We start from the raw sequence: 9,586 nt of genomic DNA on the forward strand, positions 1-9,586 counted from the left end.
TACTAGGGTTCAGATGACTGGAGAGACAACATGTTGAAGGGATAGGAGGCAGTACTAGGGTACACAACTGGAGAGACATGGTGAAGCAGTTGAAGTAGGTTTTAAATATATTCCTTTTCTGACTGACACTAAAACCCCACAATTGTATTATACATTTCTGAAAGACATGACATAATGCAGACTTGTTTACATTTTTGTTATTTAGCAGACACTCTTATCCAGAGCGACTTACATGAGGTATTAGGGCTAAGTGCCTTGCTCAAGTGCACAATGAGATTTTCACCTAGCCGGCTCGAGGATTCGAACCAGTGACCTTTTCTGCAACAATGACCAAGTTCTCAAACTGTCTTGTCCCTTGAATATAAATGGAAAGACAGTGCTATCTAGTGTTCACAAATGGAAGCACATCTGACAAATTTCTGCACTTTCACAGTATGATACTTTCTTCGAAAAAGTATGTATTTAATCAAAAGATAACATCGCATATATCATATGAATACTTGCATTACTTTACATGGCTCACTCTGTAGGCTTCCTATCACTATGGGATAGAGAGCGGATCTTATCGGTTGTAAGGATGCATTGAGGAGGCAGACTTGATGTTTGTCTTGATGTTACATGGCATTTTCCCTGAAAAATAAAATAAACAAATCAGTTACAGAGCAGTCTTTTTCTCAATACCTGAATGGTCTGGTACATTTAAAGTCATTTTTTGACAAGGAATAATCTGTGTCTGAAAGACCAACTGCCCTTATTATTCAGGTCTATAGAACCTTTAGTTATGGCCTTAAAGTGAATAAAACACTTAAGTGTAGCAAAGCAAGACTCAGGTCTATATGACATTCAGGATCTTCATACCTGGCTGTCCTTGCTGCTGAGGAGCACCAGGCCCCATGCCTTGCTGCTGGCCTGAACCCCCACCGATGGTGACCTGCTGTAAGGTGGGACCTCCGCTCATCATGGGCCCTTGTCCTGTGTGTCCAGGGGCCACAGGACCTGGAGGCCTGCACTTCGAAAGCCCCTTCCCAAATCCCACCGCTGCCACCAGTGCATTGGTGTCAGCAGGGTTGAAAGACGGTTTGTTTTGCCGTATAGCTAAAACAGAGAGGAGAGTGCATAAGTATAAACTCCATACCATGGATTTTTAGGTTAGACCGCCTGTACATCTTGAGTACATAAGCATCAATAAACTCCATAACAGTTCTTACATTAGCGTATCTGTAAATGTTCTCAGGTAAAAAGGGAATCTTGGTTCAATCAGTGTACCTGCACTGTCTGCATCCCTGTCATCGCGAGGATTGTTCAGTTTCTCCAGTAGATTTGAACAGAGTTTGTTCAGTGTCTGGATTTGTTTCTGTTGGGAGAAAAACAAGGCATTATTTTGTTACTCCAACTTGAGTTGTTGGATAGATAGATAGTTGTTGGATAGATACATGACAAGCACCATTTTACTTTGTCTTCCCACCACACAACATGAGTTTGTGTTCATTTGGGCATATGTAACTAACTGTTATAGTACCGTAACCTCATTCCACAGCTTGAAATGTACGCACAAACGTTCGCAAACAGTTACATGTGTTTGAGAGGCAGATGACCCTGGTATGAGCCGTTGTACGGCCAGTGTGCCGAGAAAGGGAGGAAGCTCACCTGCTAAGCAAGCACAGTGACGTCCGTCACGTTGGCTTGAAGTGGCTTCAATATTTTATTATCCTTTTCAGCAACAGGTGGATGTATAATTTCCCTCAGTAGTATGAAAATGATACAGGTATCCTTATGTGAACCAGGGAGCTGCTTTCCTCTCAAACTGCGGTATGATTAGATGAAGACCAAGTCGGTTTACCTGTGCCACCTCAGGTCCTATCCGGGCAGCTTCCGCACTCAGCTGTTTCTCCTGCTCCTCCACCTCAGGATCAGGCTTGGTGCGCAGGTGATCCGGCACAATCTCATGGCTGAACACAGGCACGCGTTGCTCTGTCAGTTTCTGGAGAGAGGGGGCAGTGTGTACGGCAGTAAGCAAAGCCTAGGGTATGTCATCACCAATAAATCCATGATAATCGAAAATTTCAATAAGCATTTCTCTACAGCTGGCCATGCTTTCCTCCTGGCTACCCCAACCCCGGCCAACAAACAGCGCCGCACCCCTCGCAGCTACAGTGGGAGAACAAGTATTTGATAACCTGCAAAATCGGCAGTGTTTCCAACTTACAAAGCATGTAGAGGTCTGTAATTTTTATCATACGTACAGTTCAACTGTGAGAGATGGAATCTAAAAAATTCCAGAAAATCACATTGTATGATTTTTAAGTAATTAATTTGCATTTTATTGCATGACATAAGTATTTGATACATCAGAAAAGCAGAACTTAATATTTGGTACAGAAACCTCTGTTTGCAATTACAGAGATCATACGTTTTTGAGACTGTGGACCCAGCTCTCTTCAGGTCATTGACCAGGTCCTGTCGTGTAGTTCTGGGCTGATCCCTCACCTTCCTCATGATCATTGATGCCCCACGAGGTGAGATCTTGCATGGCGCCCCAGACCGAGGGTGATTGACCGTCATCTTGAACTTCTTCCATTTTCTAATAATTGTGCCAACAGTTGTTGCCTTCTCACCAAGCTGCTTGCCTATTGTCCTGTAGCCCATCCCAGCCTTGTGCAGGTCTACAATTTATCCCTGATGTCCCACACCCTCTCTGGTCTTGGCCATTGTGGAGAGGTTGGAATCTGTTTGATTGAGTGTGTGGACAGGTGTCTTTTATACAGGTAATGAGTGGAGAACAGGAGGGCTTCTTAAAGAAAAACTAACAGGTCTGTGAGAGCCGGAATTCTTACTGGTTGGTAGGTGATCAAATACTTATGTCATGCAATAAAATGCTAATTAATTACTTTAAAATCATACAATGTGATTTTCGTTTTAGATTCCATCTCTCACAGTTGAACTGTACCTATGATAAGAAAGTACAGACCTCTACATGCTTTGTAAGTAGGAAAACCTGCAAAATCGGCAGTGTATCAAATACTTGTTCTCCCCACTGTACTTGCCCGAGCCTCCCCAGCTTCTCCTTCACCCATATCCAGATCACAGATGTTCTGAAAGAGCTGCAAAACCTGGACCCGTACAAATCAGCTGGGCTAGACAATTTGGACCCTCTCTTTCTAAAATGATCTGCTGCCATTGTTGCAACCCCTATTACCAGTCTGTTCAACCTCTTATTTCATCCGAGATCCCTAAAGATTGGAAAGCTGCCACGGTCATCCCCCTCTTCAAAGGGGGAGACACTCTAGACCCAAACTGTTACAGACCTATATCCATCCTTCCTGCCTTTCTAAAGTATTTCAAAGCCAAGTTAATAAACAAGTCACTGACCATTTTGAATCACACTGTATCTTCTCCGCTGTGCAATCCGGTTTCCAAGCTGGTCACGGGTGCACCTCAGCCACGCTCAAGGTACTAAACGACATCAATAAAAGACAGTACTGTGCAGCCGTCTTCATCGACCTTGCCAAGGCTTTCGACTCTGTCAATCACTTCTTATTGGCACACTCAATAGCCTTGGTTTCTCAAATAACTGCCTTGCCTGGTTCACCAACTACTTTGCAGATAGAGTTCAGTGTGTAAAATCGGAGGGCCTGTTGTCCGGACCTCTGGCAGTCTCTATGGGGGTACCACAGGGTTCAATTCTTGGGCCGACTCTTTTCTCTGTATATATCAACGATGTCACTCTTGCTGTGGGTGATTCCCTGATCCACCTCTACGCAGACGACGCCATTCTGTATACTTCTGGCCCCTCTTTGGACACTGTGTTAACCAACCTCCAGGCGAGCTTCAATGCAATACAACTCTCCTTCCGTGGCCTCCAACTGCTCTTAAACGCCAGCAAAAATAAATGCATGCTTTTCAACCGTTCGCTGCCACACCCACCCGACTAGCATCACAACTCTGGACGGTCACTACTCTGGACGGTTCTTACCTAGAATACGTGGACAACTACAAATACCTAGGCGTCTGGCTAGACTGTAAACTCTCCTTCCAGACTCATATCAAACATCTCCAATCCAAAATCAAATCAAGAATCGGCTTTCTATTTCGCAACAAAGCCTCATTCACTTACGCCGCCAAACTTACCCTAGTAAAACTGACTATCCTACCGATCTTCGACTTCGGCGATGTGATCTTCAAAACAGCTTCCAATACTGTACTCAGCAAATTGGAGGCAGTCTATCGCAGCGCCATCCGTTTTTTATACCAAAGCGCCTTATACCACCCACCACTGCGACCTGTATGCTCTAGTCAGCTGGCCCTCGCTACATATTCGTCGCCAGACCCACTGGCACCAAGTCATCTACAAGTCTATGCTAGGTAAAGCTCCGCCTTATCTCAGCTCACTGGTCACGATAACAACACCCACCCGTAGCATGCGCTCCAGCAGGCATATCTCACGGGTCATCCCCAAAGCCAACACCTCATTTGGCTGCCTTTCCTTCCAGTTCTCTGCTGCCAGTGACTGGAACGAATTGCAAAAATCGCTGAAGCTGGAGACTTACATTTCCCTCACTAACTTTAACATCAGCTATCTGAGCAGCTAACCAATCGCTGCAGCTGTCCATAGTCCATCTGTAAATAGCCCACCCAATCTACCTACCTCTTCCCCATATTGTTTATATTTACTTTGCTGCTCTTTTGCACACCAGTATAACTACTTACACACCATCATCTGCTCATCTATCACTCCAGTGTTAATCTGCTAAATTGTAATTACTTTGCTACTATGGCCTATTTATTGCATACTCATGCCATTTGCACACACTGTATGTAGACCTTTTTTTCTATCGTGTTGACTGTATGCTTGTTTATTCCATGTAACTCTGTTGTTGTTTCTGTCACACTGCTTTGCTTTATCTTGGCCAGGTCGCAGTTGTAAATTAGAACTTGTTCTCAACTAGCTTAACTGGTAAAATAAAGGTGAAATAAAATAAATAAATGTGTGTCTGAAAAACTATTCTCCTCTAGCCTGGTTAAACCAGACTCAATGCTGTTCTCACCATTGTTTCACTGCCTGAGTACAGCATTCAGTCTGGTTTAACCAGGCTAATCCTCATCCACAGAAAATATACTCACAGCTAGTTCTTCATCCCTGTCTGGAGACAACAGCAGGGGGATGATGATCTGCTGGCGGAAAGATGGCGTCTTCTCATTCCGCAACAGTTTATTGATGGTGTTCAACTGACCGGACAAGAGGGCAAAGTTGTCCAACACAGAGGGCCTATTGTCCAAGTATAGAGACAACTTCATGAATTAACTATTAGAGTACATTTATTTTCATACAATTATATTAATTTATCCAAATAGGTAACCAAGTCTCGCAATTGCTTTCAGCAATGCCATCCAAAAGCAACACTTGGTCCTAGTTCGCTTACGCCAAACGTATCATATGCAATTTATATACAAAGCCATTTTTACATCAGCCGATCAGATGACGATGTGTGAAAATATGGCATAATTTAACAGCTCGACACCCAAATGCGCATCCAAAAAAGTATAATGCATAATTATGGAAGAATCAATCAAATGTATTTAAAAGCCCTTTTTACATCAGCAGATGCTTATACAGAAACCTAGTCTAAATCCCCAAACAGCCAGCAATGCAGATGTAGAAGCACGGTGGCTAAAAAAAAATCCCTAGAATGGAAGGAGCCTAGGAAGAAACCAGGCAAACATACAAACTAAAGTTAGCTAACTAACGTTAGTATTTAGCTCGTCACTTGCTAGGTATCAGATTGTAACCGGCTAATGTGATGCTGTCAGCCATCTGGGAACAAAGCAGCGTCTGACTAGACGATATTTTTAATAGTTATAGCAGCTAAGTTAGTCACTTACCATGTCAGTCGTTCATACTCGTTTTCCAACTTGTAGATGAAACTGTGAAGAGCATTTTTTAGATGAGCTACGCGGGAAATAAGCGATTCCACGGATGCGTCCAGCAATTTTTCTTCCCGTTGCTTGACAGAAACAAAAAAAGACAGATTTGATTAATAACGCGTTAACATTTAGCTCTTAGTGAGTCGCTAGCAGGGACTTGGGGCAACGTTAGCTGAATACAAATAAGCATGTCATGCGCTATGAGGAACTGTACTTCATTTAAGACAATTGACTGGTTCAGAATTTAACATTTTGTCGAAAAGCCACCTTACCTGCATTTTATTAGGGTAGCGAACCTGCTGGCTAGCGAAATAAATATCTACCGGAAGTAAATAATGCGTGCAACAGTGGGCATGCTCCGCTCAGAATCATTTTGCTTTACGTTTTAAGTTCCAAACCTTTGTAATTAGCCAGACAACCGTGTGTTACTTTGAGTCGTTATGCCGTGAAATTCTCAATAAAATATTTTATACCACTTATCTGCACTCTTTTTCAGAAAGCTGGCATATTGGAATCAAAAGTAGAACTACAAATCCGTTGAAGGCCTAGCTGTTGAACTCCCGTGGAGAAACGAAGACGGAAGCATCCAGGTCACGTGTGGTTTATAACTAAATAAACAAAATACAACGACTAGCCTGCAGTCGTGTATGAAAACAAAGTGAACAAGTCAGTATATGTCAGCCGGGGCCTGCCGATATCAACGGTCTTTCATAGAATCCACTAACGTTAGTTATGCCATACAAGGCCACGCAGACAAACAGGACAATGAGATAATTTACTGAGGTTCATGTGTTTGGAAGTTGCCACTAGCTTGTTAAACTAACTAACTTCTCCAATTAATTTCAAACAGTCAGCAGAGTAACTTGAGCTAGGGGTGTTGCAAAACGCTCGCGCCTGAACTGACCTAGCAGACTAAACTCCACTCCATGGTGAAGGAAGTGGAGTTTAGTCCGCTAGAAGTGAGCATACCAAAGATGTCCCCTGTATTTGCTGTCAAATACAAGGGGCAATTACAACAACTAGCTAGCCATATCAAACGTATCTTATGCATTAGCTTGACAGGCCGTATAAAGCTATAGACCGGTTGTTTTGCCAGTGTCATGCCGTGCGTCACATGAGTCGAATTGGGATCAGATTGCTGCTCATTTAGCTTTATTTTATGGCATATGATACTGTCAGGAAGACTTCACACAGAATATGCAAACTGATTTAATGTAGTTTAATGTGATTAAGCCGTGTTGTGACAGAAGTCCAGTATCTGGCTAATATGTAGGCTATTAAACCACATTACTGAACAAAGGGCACAGAGTCCTTCCCTTGCAGACCAGATAATTGAATATTTTAGTTCATGAGGATGTCAAAGTTCATCAATATGTTGGCAGAAGCAGGGTCCAGGACAACATCCTGAATCTTCTCAAAGGGCTCTGTCATTTTTTTTCACGAGATAACACCAAATGTTCTAATTCTTACTCTTTATCTTCTTCAGGTGGAGGAGCCAGACCAGGTGTACCTGCTAATGAAGGAGGAATACCGTATCTCACGCAACGTACGTCTGGCCTGGTTCCTGGGCAAGCTCAATCGGGTCATCTGGCCGGTCCCAAAGTCTGAACTGGTGGGTTAACTAGCTCTACTAGAGGAGATGTAGCTAGACTTTTGTGCTGTCGCTCCAATGATAACGACTATAAGTGTTGGCAAAACAGCGTAAACAGATCTGCGACCAGCCCAGAAATCATGTAGTAACCACAAAGTGTTAAACAAATCAGAATATATTTTATGAGATTCTTCAAAGTAGCCACACTGCCTTGATGACAGCTTTGCACACTCTTGGCATTCTTCTCAGCCAGCTTCACCTGGAATGATTTTCCAACAATCTTGTTGGAATTGTTCCCACATATGCTGAGCACTTGGCTGCTTTTTCTTCACTCTGCGGTCCAACTCGCCCCAAACCATCTCAATTGGGTTGAGGTCGGGTGATTGTGGAGGCCAGGTCATCTGATGTAGCACTCCATCACTCATTCTTGGTAAAATAGCCCTTACACAGCCTGGAGGTGTGTTTTGTCATTTTCCTGTTGAAAAATAAATGATAGTCCCACTCAGCGCACACCAGATGGGATGGCGGATCGCTTCAGAATACTGTGGTAGCCATGCAGGATATGTGTGCCTTGAATTCTAAAAAAATCACATACAGTGTCACTAGCAAATCACCATCACACCTCCTCCTCCATGCTTCACGGTGGGAACCGGACATGCGGAGATCATCCGTTCATCTACTCTGTGTCTCACAAAGACACAGCAGTTGCAACCAAAAATCTAAAATTTGGACTGGTCTAATGTCCATTGCTCATATTTCTTGGCCCAAGAAAGTCTATTTTTCTTATTGGTGTCCTTTAGTAGTGGTTTCTTTGCAGCAATTCGACCATGAATGCCTGATTCACACAGTCTCCTCTGAACAGTTGATGTTGAGATGTCTGTTACTTGAACTCTGAAGCATTTATTTGTGACTGCACTTGAAGAAACTTTTAAAGTTCTTGAAGTGTTCCTGATTGACTAACCTCCATGTCTTAAAGTAATGATTTATTTGAGCTGTTATTGCCATAATATGTATTTGGTATTTTACCAAATAGGGGTGGTAGCCCTATCTTCTGTATATCTTATCACAACACAACGGATTGACACAAATGCATTAGGAAGGAAAGAAATTCCACAAATTAACTTTTAACAAGGCAGACCTGTTAATTGAAATGCATTCCAGGTGACTACCTCATGAAGCTCGTTGAGAGAGTGCCAACAGTGTGCAAAGCTGTCATCAAGGCAAAGGGTGGCTACTGTGAAGAATATAAAATATATTTTTATTTGTTTAACATATTTTTTGCTTACTACATGATTCCATATGTGTTATTTCATAGTTTTGATGTCGTCACTATTATTCTACAATATTGAAAATAGTTAAAAAAATGAAGAACCTTGGAATGAGTAGGTGTGTCCAAACTTTTGACTGGTACTGTATATATAAATATTGGCTCATAACTCCACCTATACAACAACAACAGGCCTAGCACTATACACCCTTTAAGCAGGATTCATTAAGACAAGGGCATGTCAAATTCAAGGCCTTTCAGGGCCTTTTTCAATCACTTAATTGGACTCAGTGTTATACAATTTCATCATTTATATAATTGTACATATAGGGCCTAATATAGACCCCCCTACACACACACACACACACACACACACACACACACACACACACAAATAGAATGCAAAAGGTGTTTTAAAAAAACATTCTAAAATACTGTATTTGAGAATAATGTGGACTTGCCTGACTAAATACGTTGGATGCATGCAGACTGTTTTAAGGACAGCTTTTTTCCATCTACGTAACATTGCAAAAATCAGAAACTTTCTGTCTAAAAATGATGGACTTGAGTGGGTTGAGTCACTGATGTGATCTTCCTGTCTGGGTTGGCGCCGGAGATCTGCCCTGTCTCAGGATGGTAAGTTGGTGTTTGAAGATATCCCTTTTTTATCTTTATTTAACCAGCAAGTCAGTTAAGAACAAATTCTTATTTTCAATGAAGGCCTAGGAACAGTGCGTTAACTGCTTTGTTCAGGGGCAGAACGACAGATTTGTACCTTGTCAGCTCGGGGGATTAAACTTGCAACC

At 42.4% G+C, this 9,586-nt stretch overlaps 1 protein-coding gene across 1 annotated transcript; it reads right to left on the reverse strand.

The window, feature by feature from the left end:
- Nucleotides 1–411: 411 nt before the first annotated feature.
- On the reverse strand, nt 412–6,474 carry LOC110524621 (mediator of RNA polymerase II transcription subunit 8). The gene is made up of 7 exons (XM_021604453.2): nt 6,195–6,474; nt 5,881–6,002; nt 5,122–5,266; nt 1,841–1,981; nt 1,267–1,354; nt 859–1,095; nt 412–630 (listed from the first exon to the last, which is right to left on the reverse strand). The coding sequence occupies exons 1-7, from the start codon at nt 6,198–6,200 to the stop codon at nt 563–565; spliced, it is 807 nt and encodes a 268-aa protein (XP_021460128.2). The 5' UTR covers nt 6,201–6,474; the 3' UTR covers nt 412–562.
- Between the last annotated feature and the right edge of the window lie 3,112 nt (nt 6,475–9,586).

Source organism: Oncorhynchus mykiss, chromosome 5 (assembly GCF_013265735.2).
Source record: "Oncorhynchus mykiss isolate Arlee chromosome 5, USDA_OmykA_1.1, whole genome shotgun sequence".
Lineage (NCBI taxonomy): Eukaryota > Metazoa > Chordata > Actinopteri > Salmoniformes > Salmonidae > Oncorhynchus > Oncorhynchus mykiss.

What these genes read in the sequence shown, in the direction of transcription:
- LOC110524621 (XM_021604453.2), bottom strand. An exon ending in GAGTATGAACGACTGACATG is followed by an intron (nt 5,267 to 5,880) that starts GTAAGTGACTAA and finishes CTTGGACAATAG; the next exon opens with GCCCTCTGTGTTGGACAACT. An exon ending in ACAGGGATGAAGAACTAGCT is followed by an intron (nt 1,982 to 5,121) that starts GTGAGTATATTT and finishes CCCTCTCTCCAG; the next exon opens with AAACTGACAGAGCAACGCGT.